The 27493-nt window shown below is 41.8% G+C and overlaps 1 protein-coding gene across 8 annotated transcripts in view; it reads left to right on the forward strand.

Moving 5' to 3' along the window:
- The first annotated feature begins 631 nt into the window (after nucleotides 1-631).
- Nucleotides 632-27493, forward strand: part of LOC129836539 (disks large homolog 5-like) — a 110232-nt gene continuing 83370 nt past the window's right edge. For 7 of the 8 annotated variants that reach the window (XM_055902861.1, XM_055902863.1, XM_055902867.1 and 4 more), the window contains exons 1-2: nucleotides 632-1398; nucleotides 22855-22923. In XM_055902861.1, coding sequence (XP_055758836.1) covers nucleotides 1098-1398; nucleotides 22855-22923 — 370 coding nt within the window. In that variant the 5' untranslated portion in view covers nucleotides 632-1097. The remainder of the gene's footprint in view (nucleotides 1399-22854; nucleotides 22924-27493) is intronic. The other variant, XM_055902866.1, reaches the window with a different exon arrangement.

A 27493-nucleotide genomic window follows, 5' to 3' on the forward strand; every position in this document is an offset into this window, starting at 1 on the left:
CAAGGCTTAAAAATATATTTTTAACCTGTCTCCTCCCCTTCATCTACACTGATTGAAGTGAATGTAACAGGTGACATCCATAAGGGATCATAGCTTTTTCACCTGGATTCACCTGGTTAGTCTATGTCATGGAAAGAGCAGGTGTTCCTAATGTTTTGTGCGCTGTGTGTATTGCTATGTAATTAAACATGTTTTTTTCACAACAAAACCATATGAATTAATATATTCAACGATTTTAATTAATCTAAACATATTAATTTATATTCATATAAACATAATAAAATATCTCCTCTTTAGTTTAAATTTGTACATTTTAATGTCACGTGCACAAGTACAGTGAAAATCTCCTCTTCATCTCACCAAAATGGATAAATGTTGGATACCAAAAATGTTTTAATTGGCTACCACAATGTTTGCTGAGTTGGTTGTCATTACTGCCTCTTCTACAATGTTTTTATGCTACAATGTATGTATCAAAGCAACATTTTTATGCATTTTTTTTATCCATTCTCATCTTTTCCGCCTAGGTTTTCAGAACGTACGCCCATTGAAAAATCAGGTGTGTCTTGGTGTAAGACCCGCCCCGATTTACTTTACATGGCATTGTATGGGAATTTGATTGACAGCAGGCAGCAGCTGCTGAACAGCCCAGACATTGCGCAGGATACAGTATAGCTGGGGAACGGCGAGAGAGTTACGGTAGTTTTCCTCGCACTTGAGTTGGTATAGTGCATGAAATAAATGACTCTTTGGAAAAAGCTCATGTGTTAGGGCAGGGTTTTGTCGGAATAACGCAAAAATGGATGAAGTTGCCAAACGTAAGTAACCTGGGAAAATGTATGGCTGTTTAGTGCAGTCAACAGTAGGCAACAAATATGGCTTCGTGTGCCTTTTCCTATTTGTTATAAAAAATTGCTGTCCCATGCCATTAGATGTCATGGCTGTTCTGCTGAATTCATACAAGTGACAATTAGGAAGTTAGTTCCTTGTTCGCTTATCGGGCAGGGGGGTCATTTTGGAGAAATAAAGCCAAGGATACGTTAGCTAACCAGTCTGCTAACGTTAGCTAGTTAGCTACCGAACTAAAGCGAACGGCAATGGAGCCAAAGCACAAAGAGTTGTTAGACCAATGCCACCAAAACTTGCTGGACTCAATAACTGACGCAGACCGGCTGATAGAGTTGCTGATAATCTCCGGTACTCTAAGCCAGCTCGACCGCTTCGAACTGGACCAAAACTGCTCTTCCAGCGCGGAGAAAGTGGACCAGCTTTTGAAGATGCTTGTGAACAAGGAAAGCGACCATTTCCTCGAACTGTGTGTGGCCTTGGAGAAGACGTACCCTGAGCTGTATTCTGCACTCTTTACTAACGGCGGTGGACCCGTTGACCATTCGTCTGGTAAGATACCATGCACGCATGCAACACTTTTGCACATCAAAACGTACGACGCATTCTTGCTACATTCCTCCACACAACATTAGAGATATTGAAGTGCTACCTATACCCACGTCTCATAGTGCACTTACAGGGTGGTCTGCTGTGCAATACTTCTAAAAGCTATCCTACATAAGATAAAAATGTTTCCTTCCAACCCCAGCCCCATGATCCTATGGATCATTGACTAGCTATGTCATTCTCATGTTGACATTAGGGGTGTTGATATGCAGCATTCAAAGCCATAATATCAGAACTCCAGGTCCTTGTGTGGCCCTTGTGGTTTCTTTCAGGATGGAACTTTTTTGAAGGTGAAATATTGCAGTGGAATGAAAAATGTGATGCTGAAAAGAATGGAACTTTGTTAACATTTTAAGTTGTTACCAAAGTTTGGTTCTGTTTCAGCATCACATTGTTCATTCCACAGCAACATTTCACCTTCAAATGATCACCAGCAGAGACATAGAGGCCACAGGCTCTATAACCAAACTCTTATCACTATTTATTATAGTCAGTGTGGACTCTGCTACTGTTTGGCTAGGCAGTAGATGCTAAATGAACACACTTGCCATTCCTCCTTTTGAATGAGGAGCATGCAATATCTATTCCAGAATAACACTTCAGAGACCACCCATATATAGGTAACAACATATCTTCATTGCAGTTGCAATGCACATATAGAGTCACATTCATAGTGGGCATATTCTACAATGTATAGGATACAGATGGGGCTATTTCACTGTATTTAGGTATGCTTTCCCCCCCCATCAAACTATACTGAACGAAGAGGGCAACATGCAACAAATTAATTGATTTTACTGAGTTACAGTTCATATGAGGAAGTAAATTCATTAGGCCCGAATCTATGGATTTCACATGACTGGGAATACAGCTATGCATCTGTAGGTTACATATACCTTTAAAAAAAAAAAGTAGAGGCATGGATCAGAACCAGTCAGTATCTGGTGTGACCACCGTTTTGCCTCATGCAGCGCGACACATCTCCTTCACATGGAGTTGATCAGGCTGTTGATTGTGGGCTGTGTAATGTTGTCCCACTGCTCTGCAATGAGGCCTAATGAATTTACTTCTTCATGGATATTGGCCGGAACTGGAACATGTCATACACTTCAATCCAGAGCATCTCAAACATGCTCAATGGGTGACATGTCGGGTGACATGTCTGGTGACAATGCAGGCCATGGAAGAACTGGGACATTTTCAGCTTCCAGGAATTGTGTACAGATCCTTGCATCATGGGGCCGTGCATTATCATGCTGAAACATGAGGTGATGGCAGCAGATGAATGGCACGACAATGGGCCTCAGTACCTCGTCACGGTATCTCTGTGCATTCAAATTGCCCTGGGTAAAATGCGGGTGTGTTCGTTGTCTGTAGCTTATGCCTGCCCATACCATAACCCCATCGCCAACATGGGGAATTTTGTTCACAACGTTGACATCAGCAAACCGCTCGCCCACACAACGCCATACATGTGGTCTGCGTTTGTGAGGTCTGTGGGACATACTGCCAAATTCTTAAAATGTTTGTTGGAGGCGGCTTATGGTAAAGCAATAAACATACAATGTTCTTGCAACAGCTCTGGTGGACATTCCTGCAGTCAGCATGCCAATTGCACTCTCCCTCAACTTGAGAAATCTGTGGCATTCTGTTGTGAAAAAACTGCAAAATTTAGTGGCCTTGTATTGTCCACAGCACAAGGTTCACCTGTGTATGACCATGCTGTTTAATCAGCTTCCAGATATGCCACACCTGTCAGGTGGATGGATTATCTTGGCAAAGGAGAAATGCTCACTAACAGGGACAAACACATTTGTGAACAAAATAGAGAAATAAGCTTTTTGTGCGTATGGAACATTTCTGGGGTCTTTTCAGGTCATGAAACATAGGACCAACAGTTTGCATGTTGCATTTATATTTTTGTTCAGTGTAATTGAAGTGTCCTTTTACTTTAGGTTTATTAGGGGAAATGAAATGCAGTAGCCAGTAGGGCTAAATGTGCACGTAATTTCCCAAGTTGTCATAAATATGTAATATCATGTAATTTGCATTTACGTTTAAATACAAGTGCTTCCTGGCTCTTATATTATACGCTCAGACTGACTTGTTTCCATGGAAATGCTCTCGCGGCTAACGTGCCCTTTCATATCAACCCTAGCATGATGTGCATGCGTATAACTATGCTTATAAATCCATAACATGGTGTCAGTCATATTCTCTATTTTCCATTGTACAGTAGATTGCATATAGCCAGTACTATACACCCAGTTATTGTCCTACTAGACTAGTGGTCCCCAATTACATTCAGCCGCGAACCCTGTACTAGGGTTGGTGACTTGTACTTGGTGAACCCTGTACTAGACCATTTTGAAAATGTTGCATCTGAATGACAGTCATTCATTCAGTCTGTATGCACTTTCTCAAATGGAGGTTTAAACCAACCGTTCCCAGACAGTTTGAAGGTGGACTACAGTTGACTCTTGATAAATGCACATCGTATATATGCATTAGGGATGTGCGTCTTTCCCTTTCAAGAGGATACGTATCTAGATACACTACCGTTCAAACATTTGGGGACAAAAAGCAAAGAAAGTGTCCATTTAAATAACATCAAATTGATCAGAAATACAGTGTAGAAATTGTTAATGTTGTAAATGACTATTGTAGCTGAAAACGGCAGATTCTTTAATGGAATATCAACATAGGCGTGCAGAGGCCCATTATCAGCAGCCAACACTCCTGTGTTCCAATGACACGTTGTGTTAGCTAATCCAAGTTTATCATTTTAAAAGGCTAATTGATCATTAGAAAACCCTTTTGCAATTATGTTAGCACAGCTGAAAACTGTTGTTCTGATTAAAGAAGCAATAAAACTGGCCTTCTTTAGACTAGCTGAGTATCTGGAGCATCAGCATTTGTAGGTTCGATTACAGGCTCAAAATAACTTTCTTCTGAAACTCGTCAGTCTATTCTTGTTCTGAGAAATGAAGGCTTTTCCATGTGAGAAATTGCCAAGAAACTGAAGATCTCGTACAATGCTGTGTACTACTCCCTTCACAGAACAACGCAAACTGTCTCTAACCAGAATAGAAAGAGTGGGGGGCACTGGTGCACAACTGAGCAAGAGGGCAAGCACATTAGTGTGTCTAGTTTGAGAAACAGACGCCTCAAGTCCTCAACTGGCAGCTTCATTAAATAGTACCCGCAAAACACCAGTCTCAACGTCAACAGTGACGAGGCGACTCCAGGATGCTGGCCTTCTAGGCAGAGTTGCAAAGAAAAAGCCATATCGCTGACTGGCCAATAAAAATAAAAGATTAAGATTGGCAAAAGAACACAGACACTGGACAGAGGAACTCTGCCTAGAAGGCCAGCATCCCGGAGTCGCCTCTTCACTGTTGACGTTGAGACAGGTGTTTTATGCATACTATTTAATGTGCAAGAACAGGAACAGGCCGCCTACCTTGCATTGGTCAGCGCTCAAACATGGGCACAGTGACGTTACCCTGTGTATCTGAAAATGACCATATACAGTTGAAGTCAGAAGTTTACATACACCTTAGCCAAATACATTTAAACTCAGTTTTTCACTCATTTAATCCTAGTAAAAATTCCCTGTCTTAGGTCAGTTAGGATCACCACTTTTTATTTTAAGAATGTGAAATGTCAGAATAATTTGTTTCATCACATTCCCAGTGGGTCAGAAGTTTACATACACTCAATTAGTAGTTGGTAGCATTGCCTTTAAATTGTTTAACTTGGGTCAAACGTTTTGGGTAGCCTTCCACAAGCTTCCCACAATAAGTTGGGTGAATTTTGTCCCATTCCTCCTGACAGAGCTGGTGTAACTGAGTCAGGTTTGTGGGCCTCCTTGCTCGCACACACTTTTTCAGTTCTGCCCACAAATTTTCTATAGGATTGAGGTCAGGGCTTTGTGATGGCCACTCCAATACCTTGAATTTGTTGTCCTTAAGCCATTTTGCCACAACTTTGGAAGTATGGTTGAGGTCATTGTCCATTTGGAATACCCATTTGCAACCAAGCTTTAACTTCCTGACTGATGTCTTGAGATGTTGCTTCAATATATCCACATCCTTTTCCTTCCTCATCATGATGCCATCTATTTTGTGAAGTGCACCAGTCCCTCAAGCAGCAAAGCACCCCCACAACATGATGCTGCCACCCCCGTGCTTCACGGTTGGGATGGTGTTCTTCGGCTTGCAAGCCTCCCACCTTTTCCTCCAAACATAACGATGGTCATTATGGCCAAACCGTTCTATTTTTGTTTCATCAGACCAGAGGACATTTCACCAAAAAGTGCGATCTTTGTCCCCATGTGCAGTTGCAAACCGTAGACTGGCTTTTTTTTATGGTGGTTTTAGAACAGTGGCTTCTTCCTTGCTGAGCAGCCTTTCATGTTGTGTCGATATGGGACTCGTTTTACTGTGGATATAGATACTTTTGTACCTGTTTCCTCCAGCATCTTCACAAGGTCCTTTGCTGTTGTTCTGGGATTGATTTGCACTTTTCGCACAAAAGTACGTTCATCTCTAGGAGACAGAACGCGTCTCCTTCCTTAGTGGAATGACGGCTGCGTGGTCCCATGGTGTTTACTTGTGTACTATTGTTTGTACAGATGAACGCGGTACCTTCAGGTGTTTGGAAATTGCTAACAAGGATGAACCAGACTTGTGGAGATCTACAATATTTTTTTCTGAGGTTTTAGCTGATTTCTTTTGATTTTCCCATGATGTCAAGCAAAGAGACACTGGGTTTGAAGGAAGGCCTTGAAATGCATCCACAGGTACACCTCCAATTGACTCAAAATGATGTCAATTAGCCTATCAGAAGCTTCTAAAGCCATGACATCATTCTCTGGAATTTTCCAAGCTGTTTATAGGCACAGTCAATTTAGTGAATGTAACCTTCTGACCCACTGGAATTGTGATACAGTGAATTATAAGTGAAAAAAATCTGTCTGTAAACAATTGTTGGAAAAATGACTTGCGTCATTCACAAAGTAGATGTCCTAACTGACTTGCCAAAACTATAGTTTGTTAACAAGAAATTTGTGGAGTGGTTGAAAAACGAGTTAACCAACCTAAGTGTATGTAAACTTCCGACTTCAACTGTAGGTCTACTGATTGTTTTGACTACCAAAACTATTGCTAATGGTGAACCTGAATCATCGAAATAGTGCGCACTTTGCCAAGGCTTTTAATATTCCCTAGGGTTGTTAGGCATGCAAAATCTCTTGACTTACAACACAAGATCAATGACTTACAACACAGTTCCATGCTTAGTTTGACACTGAAGGAGAGGGTGCATCAGTTGTCACAAAAGATGAGGTATTTTCGGAAGAATTGGTGATTCTTAACGTTTGATTCGGTTTTCCAGACCTATGCATGCCCCATTTGGATTGGTTTAGGGTCCGCAGTCCAATGCTGTTTTTTCATTAAACATTTGAATCGGGGACCAATGTGTCTGTGAATTGTTACATTCCTAGTATGCTTGCATACACACTTTAGTGCATACTCCCCTTTTAGTGTATTGCAATTCACCAGTATCAAAATGCACTGTTTTGAATGGTTGGTGATACCATGCTTCATTTAGTCAGTGGCTGTGTGGAGAGAGGGAGCAAGGCGGAGAGGGAGATGTTTACTTATGGGCCCTTACCAACAATGCAGAGAGGGGGAAAAATAATTGGCAATTTGCACATTGCCACCTTGGTGTTGCTGTAGACGAGAGGAGCAGCAGCAGGGCTGTACGTATGGAACTTCGACTGCGTCCCCCAAGGCACCATATTCCATTATGTAGTGCACTACTTTTGGCCAAAGCCCTATGGGCCCTAGTCAGAAGTAGTGCACTAATATGGGCCCTAGTCAGAAGTAGTGCACTAATATGGGCCCTAGTCAGAAGTGGTGCACTACATAGAGGATATGGTTGCATGTAGTACGCAGTCGGAGTGGGTCCATGGCGGTTATTCACCAGAGCACTCTACTCTGCCTGTTGTAAGGTGTCTCTGTGAGATGTGTATTATCATGCCTCCACTGCCCTCTCTATTAACTCCTGCCTCAACACACACACAGGGAGAGCTGTAGTCGAGGTATTTTTGAATTATTTTCATTATCTTAAGTGCAGCGATTCAGGCTGACGCGACTACTGCGTTTAACCAGGCAGGGCTGGTGAGAGAACGGAGACGAGCCTCCTAGTTGCTTCAGGCAGAGAAAGAAAGGGAGCGTAGAGAGGAGACAACTCGTGTGTGTGATAACAACCTGCTCTCAAGCCATCCTCTCATTCGCATTTCCTCACTGGCAGACTCTCCTCCTTTCACTGAGACACACACACAGTGCATGCATCATACACTGTACAAACACACACAAGACACACCCCTTTGACTTCAAGGCACACACACACTTGCAAGCACGTAGACCGTGGAGGAAGAGCAGCGCTTTGGTTCTCCCTTCTCCAACCTTCCCAATATGGCTGCTGTGGGAAACCCAGAGAAATGTACCTTAATTTAATGCACCATTAGCCTAATTGGTTCTCAGATTATGAAAAGCTATAAAAGTTCAAATGCAGGCATGTCACATTGTGCAAAATGCAGGGCCCTAATGCAACATTTTGTTTATTATGGGAATTCTTTCAATGGGATTTTAAATCAATCAATCCGTCAAAACTGCCAATATGAGAGTTGTATTTTGTCAATTAGAGAATATATAGCCTAAGTAGACCACCGGTATCTTTGCCTTGTATAATAAACTATGCTATAGCATTTCAAGCTGATTTCATTCATACACATATGGTGCAATAGGGCTAATCAAAACCAATTTCATGGCTTCTAGTCCTCTCCTTTGTGTAGAGACTTCTCCCAGTCCCCTGCAGTGCTTTGTGGAGAGACTTCTCCCAGTCCCCTGCAGTGCTTTGTGGAGAGACTTCTCCCAGTCCCCTGCAGTGCTTTGTGGAGAGACTTCTCCCAGTCCCCTGCAGTGCTTTGTGGAGAGACTTCTCCCAGTCCCCTGCAGTGCTTTGTGGAGAGACTTCTCCCAGTCCCCTGCAGTGCTTTGTGGAGAGACTTCTCCCAGTCCCCTGCAGTGCTTTGTGGAGAGACTTCTCCCAGTCCCCTGCAGTGCTTTGTGGAGAGACTTCTCCCAGTCCCCTGCAGTGCTTTGTGGAGAGACTTCTCCCAGTCCCCTGCAGTGCTTTGTGGAGAGACTTCTCCCAGTCCCCTGCAGTGCTTTGTGGAGAGACTTCTCCCAGTCCCCTGCAGTGCTTTGTGGAGAGACTTCTCCCAGTCCCCTGCAGTGCTTTGTGGAGAGACTTCTCCCAGTCCCCTGCAGTGCTTTGTGGAGAGACTTCTCCCAGTCCCCTGCAGTGCTTTGTGGAGAGACTTCTCCCAGTCCCTTGCAGTGCTTTGTGGAGAGACTTCTCCCAGTCCCCTGCAGTGCTTTGTGGAGAGACTTCTCCCAGTCCCCTGCAGTGCTTTGTGGAGAGACTTCTCCCAGTCCCCTGCAGTGCTTTGTGGAGAGACTTCTCCCAGTCCCCTGCAGTGCTTTGTGGAGAGACTTCTCCCAGTCCCCTGCAGTGCTTTGTGGAGAGACTTCTCCCAGTCCCCTGCAGTGCTTTGTGGAGAGACTTCTCCCAGTCCCCTGCAGTGCTTTGTGGAGAGACTTCTCCCAGTCCCCTGCAGTGCTTTGTGGAGAGACTTCTCCCAGTCCCCTGCAGTGCTTTGTGGAGAGACTTCTCCCAGTCCCCTGCAGTGCTTTGTGGAGAGACTTCTCCCAGTCCCCTGCAGTGCTTTGTGGAGAGACTTCTCCCAGTCCCCTGCAGTGCTTTGTGGAGAGACTTCTCCCAGTCCCCTGCAGTGCTTTGTGGAGAGACTTCTCCCAGTCCCCTGCAGTGCTTTGTGGAGAGACTTCTCCCTGTCCCCTGCAGTGCTTTGTGGAGAGACTTCTCCCAGTCCCCTGCAGTGCTTTGTGGAGAGACTTCTCCCAGTCCCCTGCAGTGCTTTGTGGAGAGACTTCTCCCAGTCCCCTGCAGTGCTTTGTGGAGAGACTTCTCCCAGTCCCCTGCAGTGCTTTGTGGAGAGACTTCTCCCTGTCCCCTGCAGTGCTTTGGTGTTTCACCTATAGAGTAGTTCTACCTGTATAGGCCTCTCTCCTGACTGACTGAGACATTGATTTAAACAGACACAAAGAGGAATGTGTTATGCGCTGCTCCCTGACAGATCTCTCTGTGTATTGAAGATGGACCATTGCCTCTGGGCGACTGTGCTACACCTCAACTCGGCTCAGGTGTGTGCCGTGTACTCTGAAAACACCTCTGTTTTTACGCTCTACTGATTAGTGGTGAGCTGAGAGGCAGTCGTTAAGAGAAGGCCTCTCTTTCTGTCTTCTAGCTATCTCACCCACCCTCCCCGTTTCTCTCTTTCTATGCCCTTATCGCTCTTTTTTTTAGTCTCTTCCTCAAAATTGGCATCTGTTTTGAAGTGTAGCAGGCCCAAAGTTCCCAATCAGCAGCTTGCTGTTCTCTGTGTGTGTACACGGACTAGGACAGGACCAGTGGGTCTGTCTGCCTGTCGACTAGTGTCCCACTCCCAGCAGCACATAAACCATGGGGACACAATGAGTTATGTCCTGACACTTTGTTACTGCTACTCACTACTACCAACCCAGTGCTCTTATCTCTCTCCTGGGATCTGACTACTGTTGCGCCAAGCTACAACCGCTCTCTTTCTCCCTCTTTCTCTCCCAGCATGTCTCTAGATTAGGCCATCAATCCATCCATCGTACAACCAGCCTGTCTGCTGGATATGATGTCATTTCATAGGCCTTATGTTATACTACATGTCACTGGGCATTTTATTATTGTCTTTTGTACTGCCGTGGTGTATCCACTCCAGCATAACGGGTTACAACTAAGGGTGTGAAGTTGGGGTCCATAACGTTAAGAAAAATCCATAACCAATTTTTACCCCACATAATTTAAATCACAGTGCAGTTATCACAGTTAGTGATGTACCGATATGACATTTTTGGCTGATACTGTTAACCAATATTTAACATTTTAGCTGCCTTTTAAGCATTCTAGTACAGTTTAATAGTTAACACACACACATGGACACAGCGTTCTAAGTCACTGCATCTCAGTGCAAGAGGCGTCACTACAGTCCCTGGTTCGAATCCATGCTGTATCACATCCGGCCGTGAATAGGGCGGCGCACAAGTGGCCTTTTGGGTCTTTGCGTGTCAAATAAGCTTGTTGACCAATCTGGACCTGAATATGACTGTACATCACATAATAATTTAACACGTTCATACATTTTTTTAGTAGTTATTACACATTGATTACACCAGCACTCGTATTTCATATGTCACAACGATTGCTCAATGATGCTGGTAAATTTGTCAGTGCTGGTCATAAATAAAAGCAGGCTAGCTCATGGATGCAAACAATGTTCTTCCCCATAAACATAGCAAAAAGACATCCGTTTCAGTAGCTATAGTTTGCTAGCTAACTCGATAGCTAGGTGTCAATATCTAAAATAATCGTAATATATATGACCGTTCTTTGATTAATGGTGGTTGGCCCCATCTATGTGAAGCTAGCCACAATAAAGATTAGCCACAATAGTGGACTTCGCGGTTAGCCTTCAAAATTAAACTACTATGTCATTGACAGTAATGCAAATGAATACAAATAGTAGAATTATGCCATAATTGAATAGATCATGCTAAATGAGGTTGGAATGTTATATAAAATCAACAAAAGACAATTTGTTAATTTGACAAACCTGAACTCACACTGGATGTATTATATTTTACAATTGTGTTGGGGGCATAGTTATTTCACTGAACAGCTTTACCTATGGATTGTGGATCAATGACATGGGGTATCAGTCTACTCGGAACACCCAGAGAACATTATTGTCGTAGCTCTTATTGTGGGACTCTGAAACAACTGTGAATTGAGACACATTTATTGTCAACCTATGTGTATTGAACACTATTCCCGAGGAAAAACAATACCGTGTGGATGTTTTGAAGTCTGATAACTCTGAGGAGGATGTTGGGAAACATTTTATTGAGTAGACTGATACCCCATTTAATTGATCCCAAATCCTTAGGTAAAGCTGTACAGGACAATATGAATGTCAATACACACAATAGGCTGACTGGGGAGGTGATTTCACAAAGTCATAGTCCCGCGATAAGAGCTACAACGCTAATATTTGCATAAACTTCACAGTTGTGTTCTGTGGGTGTCACCGAGTAGCCTGATACCCCATTTCATTGCTTCACATTCCAACCTTGTTTAACCTGTCTAGGATGAGGGTGCCGCTAGCGGCACTCCCCCCCCCCCCCCACTGAAAAGGCAGAGCCGCGAAATTCAAAAAAAAATATTTTTTTTAAATATTTAACTTTCACACATTAAAGTCCAATACAGCTAATGAAAGACACAGATCTTGTGAATCCAGCCAACATGTCCGATTTTAAAATGTTTTTCAGGGAAGACACAATATGTAAAGATGTACATCTATTACCTAAAAACACATTAGCATAATCCACCATCTTTTATTTGTCCACCAACACCAGTAGCTATCACCAATTCGGCTAAACTAAGATATTTATAGCCCCTAACCAAGAAAAAAACTCATCAGATGACAGTCTGATAACATATTTATGGTATGGGATAGGTTTTGTTAGAAAAAAGTGCATATTTCAGGTAGATGGCATAGGTTACAATTGCACCCACCGTCACAAATGGAATAGAAAAACTACATTGAGCGTTTACCTACTTACTAATCATCAAACATTTCGTAAAAATACACAGCATACACTAATTGAAAGACACAGATCCTGTGAATACAGACAATATCTCAGATTTTCTAAGTATCTTACAGCGAAAACACAATAAATCGTTATATTAGCATAGCACATAGCACATAGCAGCCCAGCATTGATTCTAGCCAAAGTGAGCGATAAAAGTCAACATCGCCAAAATATATTAATTTTTTCACTAACCTTCTCAGAATTCTTCAGATGACACTCCTGTAACATCATATTACACAATCCATATAGAGTTTGATCGAAAATGTTTATATTTAGCCACCAAAATCATGGTTAGACAATGTGAAATGTAGCCCAGCTGGTGAGAAAATGTCCGTGCGCCACTTAGACAGTGATCTACTCTTATACATAAATACTCATAAACGTGACTAAAAAATATAGGGTGGACAGGGATTGATAGACAATTTAATTCTTAATACAATCGCGGAATTACATTTTTTAATTTATCCTTACTTTTCAATACAGTTTGCGCCAAGCGAAGCTACGTCAAAAAACATGGCGTCCTAAGCCACTAACATTTTTCGACAAACACGATTTATCATAATAAAAATGTCCTACTTTGAGCTGTTCTTCCATCAGTATCTTGGGCAAAGGATCCTTTCTTGGGAGTAATCGTCTTTTGGTGGAAAGCTGTCCTCTTGCCATGTGGAAATGCCAACTGCGTTCGGGATGAACTGGAAGCGTGCCCAGCAATTCACAGCGTTTCAGAAATAAATGTCCCAAAATCGCACTAAACGGATATAAATTGCTATAAAACGCTTTAAATTAAATACCTTATGATGTTTTTAACTCCCATAACGAGTAGAAACATGACCCGAGTAATATTACTCCCTCCACTAATGCTTGGAACAGGTGCGGGTCGGTGTCCTCTAGGCGCATGACGCAGCTCCAAAAGAGTGACTAGCTCAGGGTTTTTTAATTTGTAGTGCCTGTGAACGCGCAATCGACCCCATTCAAATCGTCATCACGTAAAGGCATCCAGGGGAAGACGTAAGCAGTGTCCGTATACTCATAGCAATAACAGTGCCCTTTTAACTGACTCCAGATCAGGGGCCAAAATTTCTGAAATCTGACTCCATGTCAGGGAAATTGCTGTAGAATGGGCTCTGTTCCACTTAGAGACAAAATTTCAACTCCTATAGAAACTATAGACTGTTTTCTATCCAATAATAATAATAATATGCATATTGTATGATCAAGGATTTTGTGGGAAGCCGTTTCAAAAATTACACGATTAGCATAAATAGTCACAACAGCGCCCCCATCCTCAACAGGTTAACATTATCTAGTCTAAATATGGCATGATAACATCACTTTGTAACCATCTGCATCACTTTCAAATAGGTACTTTTATTTTGAAGGCAAACTGAAAATTCCACTACTGTGCTAAATCCTTATTGTGGCTAGCTTCACAACATAACCCTGTCCGGTCGAGCCTCACTACTGTAGACAGATTAAGTTAGCTGGCTGGCTATTTATTTTCATGAAATTATCAACTTTAATAAGCGAACAACAAGTGGCTACCTAGCCAATACTTACTCACAAGGATTCCTAAATCATTGCTGAGAATAATGAAAATGACTGCAGCTTCTACTGCTCATTGTTTTACAGGCTGGTTGTATTTGTGCTGGCTAGGTACCAAGCTAAAGCTAGCTACCGGTCCAGCAAGCTAGCTACCGGTCGACGTTGCTGTCAAGTAAATAATGCTTTATTACCAACGCAGTATTGTAAACACATCGTTCGTGGTCGGTGTTTGCAGACTTTTTTTGTACAGCTTTGACAGTGGTGGTGCTTGGCTTGCACGTGCAAATTCAGAACACACAACATTCTATAATAGAACTGTTATTTGACCTGTCAAAATTAAAGATTATTTAACACATCAAATTGTTTTTTGACACGTGAAGACCCAAACTGCGTTCCAAAATATGTCGTGAAGCTAATAGCACTGACGCTATTACTGTGTAACTCCGGTAAGGCAACATGTGTACCGGTGCTCGTCCAGTCGGGCGAAAGCCAACATCATCCACGACAGAGAACGGTTGATTGTCAAGGGCAATGGATTCCATTATCTTGGTGTTAATGGATTTCATCTTTGAGTTGTCTCGATGAAATGTTCTTATTCTTTAAAATAACTGCTCGACTTGTTGACTGCTTGATCCACACAGCAGACATTGTGGGCTAGGCTAGGAATGCTGTGTTGCACATGTAGCGCAACATTTTACGTGGCATCATTACTTCATGTACCTAGGTTATATAGGTATGCACGTCAGCTTTGACATCCGTTTTGCTTTGACATCGGCGTTAAACTAGACATCGGGCCGATACTGATCTTGGCATTTTTAGCTAATATCGGCCAATTCCGATATCACGCATCCCTAATCACAATACATTATTTTCTGTGTTATAGCCTAACTAGACTATTATGGCTATAAAGGCCTGGGGAAAGCTCTGTCATTTAAATAAAGCCAGAGCGGAAGAGGCAAACTTTAAGATACTTTGGTAAATTTGTGAGGCATGCTAGACAATTAAAACATGGCGAGATGCCGATTACGTTGCGTATGTGCACGGTTCTGCCTGCCCCTCCTCGCTCTCGCGCTGTCCTGCCTGCCCCTCCTCGCTCTCGCGCTGGCCTGCCTGCCCATCCTCGCTCTCGCGCTGGCCTGCCTGCCCCTCCTCGCTCTCTCGCTGGCCTGCCTGCCCCTCCTCGCTCTCGCACTGGCCTGCTCTTTCTTTTTGCTAATGACGGGGCCAGTCTTTCGAGCACACCGGGTAGGCTACTCTTCGTTGCAGAGTGGGTTTGGGTGTTTTTGTCTCATAATATGAAATGACAGTAGGCACTGATTCTAGCCTGTATCAATTATCCTCTTCACAATGCTGGAGGAAACGGGTACAAAAGTATCTATATCCACAGTAAAACGAGTCCTATATCGACATAACCTGAAAGGCTGCTCAGCAAGGAAGAAGCCACTGCTCCAAAACCGCCATAAAAAAGCCAGACTACGGTTTTCAACTGCACATGGGGACAAAGATCGCACTTTTTGGATAAATGTCCTCTGGTCTGATGAAACAAAAATAGAACTGTTTGGCCATAATGACCATCGTTATGTTTGGAGGAAAAGGGGCTTGCAAGCCGAAGAACACCATCCCAACCGTGAAGCACGGGGATGGCAGCATCATGTTGTGGAGGTGCTTTGCTGCAGGAAGGACTGGTGCACTTCACAAAATAGATGGCATCATGAGAAAGAAAAATTATGTGGATATATTGAAGCAACATCAAGACATCAGTCAGGATGTTAAAGCTTGGGTCTTCCAAATGGACAATGACCTCAAGCATACTTACAAGTTGTGGCAAATGGCTTAAGGACAACAAATTCAAGGTATTGGAGTGGCCATCACAAAGCCCTGACCTCAATCCTATAGAAAATTTGTGGGCAGAACTGAAAAAAGCGTGTGCGAGCAAGGAGGCCCACAAACCTGACTCAGTTACAACAGCTCTGTCAGGAGGAATGGGCCAAAATTCAACCACCTTATTGTGGGAAGTTTCTGGAAGGCTACCCAAAACTTTTGACCCAAGTTAAACAATTTAAAGGCAATGCTACCAAATACTAATTGAGTGAATGTAAACTTCTGACCCACTGGGAATGTGATGAAAGAAATAAAAGCTGGAATAAATCATTCTCTCTCTTATTCTGACATGTCACATTCTTAAAATAAAGTGGTGACCATAACTGACCTAAAACAGGGATTTTTTACTAGGATTAAATGACAGGAATTGGGAAAAACTTGAGTTTAAATGTATTTGGCTAAGGTGTATGTAAACTTCCGACTTCAACTGTAGATACCCAGCATCCGACAGAGCTGCAGGAGTTGTGACCCATTTATGTTGTCTTAGTTGTGTCAAGGGGGGCTTATTGGGGAGGGAAGCTGTCACATCCAAGTAGGTGGTTGTCCCCCTGTGTGCTGAGGTTGTCGGGCTCTTGTTCAGTTCTGACATTTAGGTCGCTATAAACTAGTACAGTACATGTCCCGGGGCCTGGAAATAGTTGATCTCCCCCTCTAGGATGGAGAAGCTGTCATCGTTAAAGCATGGGGATTCTATTGGGGGGGATATAGGTACCACACGAGGATGTTTTTCTCTGTTAAGATCGTTTTATTATGAATTTCTAGCAAGATGTAAAATGTTCCTCTCTCATCTGCCCCCCCCCCCCCCCCCCTATCTTCCCCCCCTCTCGCGCTCTGTCTTCTACCCCCCCTTCTGTCTTCTACCCCCCCCCCCCCCCCCCCCTCTCTGTGGTCTACCGTCCGTCCCCTTCTCTGTCACTATTCCAATGCAGTCTCTGATGCATAACCAAAGGCCTGTGTTTCCCGCTACTTTATGTTATGTCATGATAAGATGTAGTCTAGACAGGGTGTGTTAACATTTACCTACCTTGTTCATAAAGGAGCGACGGTGTTCTGCTCTCGGAGATAACTCAAGATTATTCAGGATGTACAGATATAATCTGATCACAGTATATTACACAACTGCATGCCCAAGACAAGCTATAGCCAAATGATGACTAAGCTTGCCAAGTGGTCACAGCATTCTGCTGGTTTCCCTGTCTCCCTGGTCTCTCCCAGTCTCCCAATACTGATTGGCTGGAGAATTCACACACCTGGAGAAATTAGTCCCTTGTCAAAAGCCATCGGTGATGTAATCAACAGGACTGTGGCCCCAGGGGACCCGAGCAATGCACCTCCGCTATCGAGATTTATGAGTTGCTATCATAGTTGTTTTTTTAACTATGTTGACTTCTAGTATTCTTCAGGGTTAAAGCACCACTAGCTTGGCTGATAATAGGCTGTGTGTTCGCTGTAATGCAAGTAGGGGCATTACTGGACCAGCTAGACTGCTGCTGTTCAGCATTTCTGCTAGAGGGACAGCAAGCAGCTCATCTCATTGCGTCTCAATATTCAGACTCTTTACCCCAGCCTAGTCCCAGATCTATACTTGGTCATTTTTATGCTAAATGCCAGCGACCATACGAGTTGGCTGTATAGCACTTGAGAGTAGAGGTCGACCGATTTATGATTTTTCAACGCCGATACCGATTATTGGAGGACCGAAAAAAGCCGGTACCAATTAATCGGCAATTTTTCATTTTTTTGTGTGATAATGACAATTACAACAATACTGAATGAACACTTATTTTAACTTTAAATAATACATCAATAAAATCAATTTAGCCTCAAATAAATAATGAAACATGTTCAATTTGGTTTAAATAATGCAAAAACAAAGTGTTGGAGAAGAAAGTAGAAGTGCAATATGTGCCATGTAAGAAAGCTAACGTTTAAGTTCCTTGCTCAGAACATGAGAACATATGAAAGCTGGTGGTTCCTTTTAACATGAGTCTTCAATATTCCCAGGTAAGAAGTTTTAGGTTGTAGTTATTATAGGAATTATAGGACTATTTCTCTCTATACGATTTATATTTCATATACCTTTGACTATTGGATGTTCTTATAGGCACTTTAGTATTGCCAGTGTAACAGTATAGCTTCCGTCCCTCTCCTCGCTCCTACCTGGGCTCGAACCAGGAACACATCGACAACAGCCACCCTCGAAGCAGCGTTACCCATGCAGAGCAAGGGGAACAACCACTCCAAGTCTCAGAGCGAGTGACGTTTGAAACGCTATTAGCGCGCACCCTGCTAACTAGCTAGCCATTTCACATTGGTTACACCAGCCTAATCTCGGGAGTTGATAGGCTTGAAGTCATAAACAGCGCAATGCTTGAAGCACAGCGACGAGCTGCTGGCAAAACGCACAAAAGTGCTGTTTGAATGAATGCTTACGAGCCTGCTGGTGCCTACCATCGCTCAGTCAGACTGCTCTATCAAATCATAGACTTAATTATAACATAATAACACACAGAAATACGAGCCTTAGGTCATTAATATGGTCGAATCCGGAAACTATCATCTTGAAAACAAAACATTTATTCTTTCAGTGAAATACGGAACCGTTCCTTATTTTATCTAACTGGTGGCATCCATAAGTCTAAATATTCCTGTTACATTGCACAACCTTCAATGTTATGTCATAATTACGTAAAATCCTGGCAAATTAGGCGGCCCAAACTGTTGCATATACCCTGACTCTGCGTGCAATGAACGCAAGAGAAGTGACACAATTTCACCTGGTTAACTTCTTGGAACTATAGGGGGTGCTGTTCTGCATTAGCATATTTGGGTCTCCAAATTAAACTGCCTCGTGCTAAATTCTTGATCATACAATATGCATATTATTGTTATTATTGGATAGAAAACACTTTCTAGTTTCTCTAAGCGTTGAAATTTTGTCTCTGAGTGGTACAGAACAATATCTACAGCACTTTTCATGACGGGTCAGATTTCAGAAATTTTTACCTCTGATCTGGAGTCTGTTTTTAAGGCGACAGTGAATGCTATGAAGAAACCGACACTGCCTACGTCTTCCTCTGGGTGTCTGTACGTCATCACGTTTTGAATGGAGTCGATTGCACAATCACAGCCACTATAATTCACGAAAACGTAGAAGTACCGCTCTCTCCCTGCATGCGTCATGCGCCAAATGGACATCAGACCTGCCTCCTTCCAAATCGTTTTTTAGAGAGTGATATTTCTCCGGTCATGTTTTCAGTCGTTATAGTTGTTAAAAACATCATAATGTAGTTAATTTGAACCGTTTTATAGCAATTTATATCCGTTTAGTGCGATTTTGAGGAATTTCTTTGTTGTGCACTCTGAAACTTTGGACACGTTTTGTGGTCCCGTTCGATCGTTAGTGGATATTTCGAAGGACAGAGGACATCTATCGACCAAAAGAAGATTACAACATAGAAAGGATACATTGCCCAAGAATCTGATGGAAGAACAGCTCAAAGTAAGCAATATTTAATATGATAAATCGTTGTTCTGTCGAAATATTTTAAACGCATTTCGCCATTTTGTTTGTTATCGCGTCACTTGGCGAACCCTGTATTGAAAAGTAAGGATAATTTTAAAAATGTAAGTCAGCGGTTGCATTAAGAACTAATTTGTCTTTCGATTCCTGTCAACCCTGTATTTTTTAGTCAAGTATATGATTAGCTTTCAATTAAACTAGATCACTCTGATAGATGACGTCAGACATATTGAGGCTTGATTTCCTAGTATTTTTATTGTGTAACCACGGTTTTGTATGGCTAAATATGCACCTTTTCGAACAAACTGTATATGTATGTTGTAAAATGATGTTACAGGAGTGTCATCGGAAGAATTCTGAGAAGGTTAGTGAAAAAATTAATATATTTTGGCGGTGATTACGTTATAGCGCTCTTTGGCTGGAATCGATGCTCTGGTAACGTTTTCACATGTGCTATGCTAACTTATCGATTTATTGTGTTTTCGCTGTAAAACGCTTAGAAAATCTGAAATATTGTCTGGAATCACAAGATCTGGGTCTTTCCATTGCTATGCTTTGTCTATTCTTATGAAATGTTTTATTAAGAGTAAATTGGTCATACACGTTGCTCTCTATAGTAATTCTAGTCGTCTTGTGATGGTAGGTGCAATTGTAAACTGTGATTTCTACCTGAAATATGCACTTTTTTCTAACAAAACATATTTATGGTATAGGATAGGTTATCAGACTGTCATCTAAAGAGGTTTTTTCTTTGTTAGTGGCTATCAATATCTTAGGTTAGCCGAATTGGTGATAGCACCTGAAGTAGTAAGAAACTGATGGAGTTAGAAAAGTGGTGTATTTTGCTAACTGTTTAGCTAATAGATTTACATATTTTGTCTTCCCTGTAAAACATTTTAAAAATCTGAAATGGTGGCTTTATTCACAAGATCTGTATCTTTCATCTGGTGTCTTGGACTTGTGATTTAATGATATTTAGATGCTACTATTTACTTGTGAAGCTATGCTAGCTATGCTAATCAGTGTGGGGGGGGTGGGGGGTGCTCCCGAATCCGGGTTTCTGAGGCAGTAGAGGTTAATATTGCCTGCTAACCTGGATTTCTTTTAGCAAAATATGCAGGTTTAAAAATATATACTTCTGTGTATTGATTTTAAGAAAGACATTGATGTTTATGGTTAGGTACAGTCGTGCAACGATTGTGCTTTTTTCACAAATGCGCTTTTGTTAAATCATCCCCCGTTTGGCGAAGTTGGCTGTCTTTGTTAGGAAGAAATAGTCTTCACATAGTTCGCAACGAGCCAGATTAGCAGGCAATATTAACTAAATATGCAGGTTTAAAAATATGTACTTGTGTATTGATTTTAAGAAAGACATTGATGTTTATGGTTAGGTACACATTGAAGCAACGACAGTCCTTTTTCGCGAATACGCACCGCATCGATTATATGCAACGCAGGACACACTAGATAAACTAGTAATATCATCAACCATGTGTATTTAACTAGTGAATATGATTGATTGTTTTTTATAAGAGAAGTTTAATGCTAGCTAATAACTTACCTTGGCTTCTTACTGCATTCGCGTAACAGGCAGTCTCCTCGTGGAGTGCAATGTAATCAGGTGGTTAGAGCGTTGGACTAGTTAACTGTAAGGCTGCAAGATTGAATCCCCGAGCTGACAAGGTAAAAATCTGTCGTTCTGCCCCTGAACAAGGCAGTTAACCCACCGTTCCTAGGCCGTCATTGAAAATAAGAATTTGTTCTTAACTGACTTGCCTAGTTAAATAAAGGTAAAATAAAAAATACGTAAATAAAATAAAGGGAACACTTGTGTAATGAGTGATACAATTTATATTGAAAACGTGGGGTGTTTACCTTTTTATTTTGGCAGTTACCTGTAGCAGCAGGCTACATGGAAAATGAAATGGCTCGAGTAGCACAAAAGAGAATATAACATTACAGATAAAGTTCTGAATGACACAATTTCATGTGTACAACATCTAAATACCTGCATCACTTTACTGAGAGCGTTGCCATTTCTAAAATTATGTTTGGAGTTTTTTTTGGCTATTTTGTTATTTTGAGGGCCCCCATACTACACAATGAGGATGAGGAAGTGATTTGCTGTTTTGGGGTAACTTTATCGAAAACATGTGAAATCACAAAGGTGTCTGGACCCTTCTATAACATGCCATTTACAATACAAATTGATTTGGTTGTAAACAAAAAAATAACTTCTCCTTTAATTGCAGTCTTATGCCTGCTTGAAGTGTGACAGAGGCACATCTCAGTTGATCACAATATACCCATTAGACTATATATAACCAGCTATTGTATATCTGTTTGTCTTAATACTCAGAGGAACACTAAACGGTATGTCTATTATGTACTATGGCAAACCTAACTGATTCTTAAAGATGACAACAGCAAGGGCTGCTCATTCAGTCTGTACTGAAGTAAAAATTCCAAAGAGGAACACTGAGAATGATGACATTCTAAGAACTCACTCCGCAAAGGGTTAAACTCATATGTTTACGTGGCCCCTTAAAGGCAGTCAATCTGTTGCTGCAGCTAGAGCAGTGATGTCCAGCAGCATGACCTTGTATAGCTCCCTCTATGGGTTCCTCTACATGAAAAGGTAGCCTAGTGATTAAGAGCATTGGGCCAGTAACCGAAAGGTCACTGGTTCAAATCTCCAAGCCGACTAGGTAAAATCTGTCTGTGCCCCTGAGCAAGGCACTTAACCCTAATTGCTCCTGTAAGTTGTTCTGGATAAGAGCGTCTGCTAAATGACTAAAACGTAGAAATATCAAATGAAATCTCCCTGGGCGTAAAGGAGTCGGCATGCTTCAGGTCGGCTAGGCGAACCAAACTAGTGTGCTCGCATACTCCCTTAAAAGACCATCGCTTGAAAAACAAGAATAAAGCAGCAAAAATGTCCATTTTGAGATGCCGTTTCCAGTATGTACTTCAAAATGAATCTAAGAACTCAAATCAGTCATTAGTTTCGGCCTTTTGTCAAGGAGCTCTTAATCATGCAATTTTACATCTAACTAAGATGTTTGGTCCAGTATTTCTCAATCGGAAAAATGTGCTTGAAAACGAGTCGTCTCTCGTTGAAAAACAAGACAAACAAAACAAACAAAAACGTCAATGTCATAATATATGCATGACCTTTTTTGGAACTGTTTCTGCTGGGAAGCATGCAGGCGCCTTTAGAAGTGTGTAGCGCTATGCAAATAGGGCATCATTGTCCTGAGTGCTGTCTCCATGTGCTGCTTGACTTAGAATGCGATTTTTCTCCTTTAACTGTGACACTCTGCTTGACTAGCAGGGCGATACAGGAAATATACATCAAAGCATTGTACTAGTTGCATGGAGAGCGAGAGGGGACATTAATAAAGATGAGTTAAAATCATAAGTACAGGAGAAGATATATTTGTCCATTTATTTTCATGCATATTTGTATTGGGTTATGAAGCTAACTTTACAGTATTAATTCATTGATTGACGAACCAAACCATTTGTTTCAAGAACGACTTCAATGGAAAATGCCTGATTTCGGGATCTTCTTTTTGACTGGTTACTCTCTTCTTCTCCACCTCTTCACTGTCTTTGCAGGCTCTACATACAGTGTTCTCTCCACCATGCCCTCAGACTCTGAGAGTAGCAGCTCCCTAAGCAGTGTCGGTAAGTATTAGGCCTAGGACATTTTCTGTGTGTGTTCACCATGCTACCTCCTTAACACTCACTTAGTGCCAGAGCTTGACAGGGGTCCAAATGACTCAGCATCACTGGGTGTTACGTAAACCCTTAAAGGCCCAAACTGATGCCAAGGATGGCACATAATCCTCCGAATTCCTGCCTGTTTGGCTCTGCCTGCCTGTCCGTCTGTCTCTTGGTCTGGCCCGCTCCTCCTTCTGTTTCGGGAAGTGAGGGAGGGAGGTAGACGTAGAGAGAGATGGGTCTGTGTCGGCCAACCTGACAAGCCTGCTTCTGTTCTGGGATGAGTGGGAAAGAGGGGTAAACTAAAAGAGAGAGAGGGTGAAGGGAGGTAGAGGGGTCTTCTGTGAAAGGCGTGGTGTAGGCTTACATGCTGACCAGACTGGACACGTCACATGTGCGAGCGTCACAAAATAAATTTAGAAATCCATGTTATTCAAATATTGCACCCACACTGCTCGCGCGTGCCAACAAGCGTCTGCGATGCCAAGGGCTAAAATAGAACCCCTTTCTTTTTCTGATGCAGAACGTGCAGCAAGTCCTGCCTCTCCCATCTCGTCATTGGTTTATAGAAGCAGGTACCGATGTGCCATCTCCTCATTGGTTATAACCACATGGGTGATTGAAAGACCAACTGTTTTGCCGGTCGTCGTGGTAATACTATGAAAGTTTAGATGCGATCAACATATAAATTCAAAGATGAAAAAGCCTGGAAGGAGGAGAGATGACTAGAAACAATTCGGTTGGCCGTTTCATGTGTGGATTAATTGTCGGAGTAGAGGACCTTGTGCATTTCAGGTAAAATAACAACTCAATGTTTATATCCCAGGACAAATTAGCTAGCAACAGCAAGATGGCTAGCTAATTTGCCATACTTATTTAATGCTTTTTGACCTGTCCCCAAATGAATGTCATTGGTTCAGAGTTTGTTTTGATATTTTAATCTGTGTCGTGATCACGTTTGGTGTAGGGGGACAAAATACATTTATGCACGATAGCGCACACGACATTTTGTCAGCCGGTGATTGTCAAGCAAATAACTGCCAGTCCCATGGTAATTGACCAGTAATTAACATAAACATGTTTAGAATCTCCTTGCTTCCACACATAGTCTAGAAGCCACTGATACAGACCTTTTTGAAACATCTAGAATAAATCCATTCAATATAGCCTACACCATCACAATTTTTCATTTATTTTAGACCGGTCTAAAGAAACATGAAATTAAGACATTTTAGAAGAACAAAATGGCATACTCTGAGTTGTCCTGTTCTGGCTACGCCATATGGCTGTGGCCTACACTAGTTCATTTAGCAGACAAGATTAGCTTAGTATTCCGTGGCATTCTTTTATAGTATGAAGAATACAATTGAACATAGCTGAATAAAATATAAAAGGGATATTTTCTACAAACAGTTTCCGAGAAGTGCGTACATGCGGCTATTCTTGTGTTGAGCGGTTAACAAAGAAACATGTCCTTCTATATGCTTAATCTAAGGTTATTTATGCAACTTTAGTTGTGATACAAACGTTGGGCTATATGTTTGGATTTGGAATGTATTCTAAGCCTGCATGATGCGACTCTAATGATGATTTGAAAAAAGTAGCATGGAAGGCAGTGCGGGCTTGTACACACTTCATCAGTCTCTCATTCACAATTTGACAAGCACTTGACAATATTCTTACCAGGCCTCAAATTTCACGGCGGCATCCCCATTGTGTGGCCATAATGCTCCCTAAAAAATCCATGCCTTTTGCGGCCAGTGGTCGTTGTGCTTTTGGGCTGAATATTATAATTCCCTTTTCCGAGCTGCCGTCCTCCGAAGCACCTCACTCACATGGCTCTCTCAGATATCTCAATTCTTATTAGCCAATGCCCGTCACGTGATTGGTTCCTTCTCACAGGCATCTCAGCTAGAAGTAGACTACAAGTGAAGACGGACGCAACTGCGCATCCCTCTTATCAAATTCTGAGGCGCATATTTTAGATGTTTAGCAGAATTGTCCACATTTAGGCTAATTTTCATCAACCAACAAGGTGAGTTGGCCTAACAAACAGCAAAAGTACTAGCCTATGTCAATCTACTATGCCCCATAGTACAAAAGTCGACATTCTATTGGTTAACTTGTCCTTCTATGCAATAAATAAATATTCCAAACATGCTTTGGGACAGTTGTGGGATGCGATAGATCCAAAATGAATACAACCACTTGCATCAAACATTTTAAAAGCAATGAGGCTGATGCCACAGATCAGAACGTTTAGCTTAAAATGGTGATAAACTATTAGGCTATTTCTTCACATTATAAGCGCAGCAATGTGCTCACGGCAGTAGGCCGTAAGTGTGAATGTTCCAAAATGCAGTTAGCGGGAAAACACTGTTCTCAAAAGTGACCGCGAATGTGATTATTAATGTAATGCTTTATTATAAAGGTGCATTTTTATGGTAAAAATGATCTTCCCCAAAGTTGAAACTCACGCGCCGACTATGTATGCCAGTTAGGCTCTACAACGATTGTAAAGAGAATTAATATGCTTAATTTAAAGTTTTTTGTTACTCTAGCTGTGATACAAACCTTATCAAAACATATAGGCAGGCCTATGGGCTAGACTACATGAAGTGTGTGACTATGATTTGAAAAAGACATGAGCTGTTTCTTGCCTTACTGCACACGCTGGGCATCATTCACAAGCGACAATGCAGCGCACAGAAGCGACAATGCAGCGCTCTCAAGTGATAGGCTAATATTGTCACCCATCAGACTACTTTAATCTTCTCTTTACATATACTAAATAATATGTGTGAAATTTGTTTTGATTTAGAATGAACCATTATCATGCACCTGTATCGAAACGGGGGCAGCGGGAAACAATACATGTCATCTATGCACTTAAATAGCGAATGGAGGACGCTTTTCCCCGTGGTTTATTGTCATGCCAGCCTGGTAGGCTATACTCCTGTTGTAAAGATAAGCAACGTGCTTAACATTAGGAAAGTTGAGAAATAAATAGTAGGCCTAGCCTACAGAAAGCTGATGGGATCCTTTTTTTAATGGAGGCCATCACTGTTTTCTCGCGCAATTGCATAGCCTATAGAAATGTTGCGCAACATGAGCTCATGGGTTCTCATGAACTGTTTGATTTAGATTTTCATTTATATTTGCATTGATGTCAGAGTGATTAGAGGGACAATAGAGTGGCGAGTACCAGGCAGTTACCATGTTTGGCAGGCTACTTATGGCCATCAGCAGTATCTGAGCTTGGAGAAGCCTAGTTACCATGACTAAACGGTCATGTGGAATTTGACTGCCTTCATGACCACCGGTGTGGCGGTAATACAGTCAGCCTACCAAGGGCTGTTACGATAACTAAACACGTCCTGTTTCACACCTTAGTCATGTTTAGATGATCCAGGTGTTTCACCTATAGGTGGTCACAAGGAAGAGACGCAAAGAAAAGGTAAAGGGATATTTGAAAGTATTAGGATAGACTATTGGCCTACAGCAGCTTAGAAAAAAACAAGCTTTTTTTCATGATCTGTAGGTCAATAAAAGGATGGAACAAATGTCATCGTAGCTAAGGGAACAGGGGAAATTATTAATTTCAATGTAGACTATTAATCTTTTATTTTCTACTTCCTCAATTTACCTTTTAAATTGTCTTTTTGTACGACTTCATGAATCTATTGCTTAATGCAACGCGATAAAAGTGCCCCAGAGACTCTGCATAAGCCAGACAGACAAAGAGTTCCAGAAATATGTTTTATGAGATATAAATCCCATCTCTAGTATGCTGCTGTCTGAGATTACCAGCATTGTTGCCTTGTGGATCTGAGGCTATTCTTGGAAAATTTGGATATTTACATGGAAAATATTAGAGGAATTTCACATCAGAATATGCTGTGCTAAAGCAGTTCTTTGATAGTGAATTGGTTGAGAATGTCAAGGACAAGGCCTCAACCACTTTAGGTTTGTTTGTTTTGTCATAGTCCAGACTTGCTGTGTTGCATTTAATCATAATTGTCAGTCTACTCGTGGTGGTAACTGGGTTTTTGAGAAACATTGCACTCATATCCAACATTAATACAGTATTAGGCCTAGTAGAAGTTGACAATGTTGCATGAGGTTCAAGTGAGGTTACTCTTTCTTGTTTGTTAGCTGAAATCCTAACTTGAGATTTATGTGCCTTACCACAGCCTTCATCTGAATAACACATTAATGTCAACTTGCAAGTCTAATTCTTGTTTATGTAAATAACTTGTTTAACTCAAGTCAGATGTGGTAGGCCTGTATACACCTGTGGTAGAACCCTATTTTACCCAGAATGAGACACAGGAGAACCAGATCAAGAATCACTTAAAGTTAGAGGTTATTCAATCAATACTCACTGAACTCTAGTGCTCTTCCAATATGAAGGACTGCGCTTATAAAATGTTTCTTTATAACCTTAGGTATTTCTGTGTTTGGTTGATATGATGCAAGCGTGCATTTCATCTTCTCCCAACCCTTCCCCTTCCTGTCCCATGTATTCCGGTGG

Source organism: Salvelinus fontinalis, chromosome 37, assembly GCF_029448725.1.
Source record: "Salvelinus fontinalis isolate EN_2023a chromosome 37, ASM2944872v1, whole genome shotgun sequence".
Taxonomy (NCBI): domain Eukaryota; kingdom Metazoa; phylum Chordata; class Actinopteri; order Salmoniformes; family Salmonidae; genus Salvelinus; species Salvelinus fontinalis.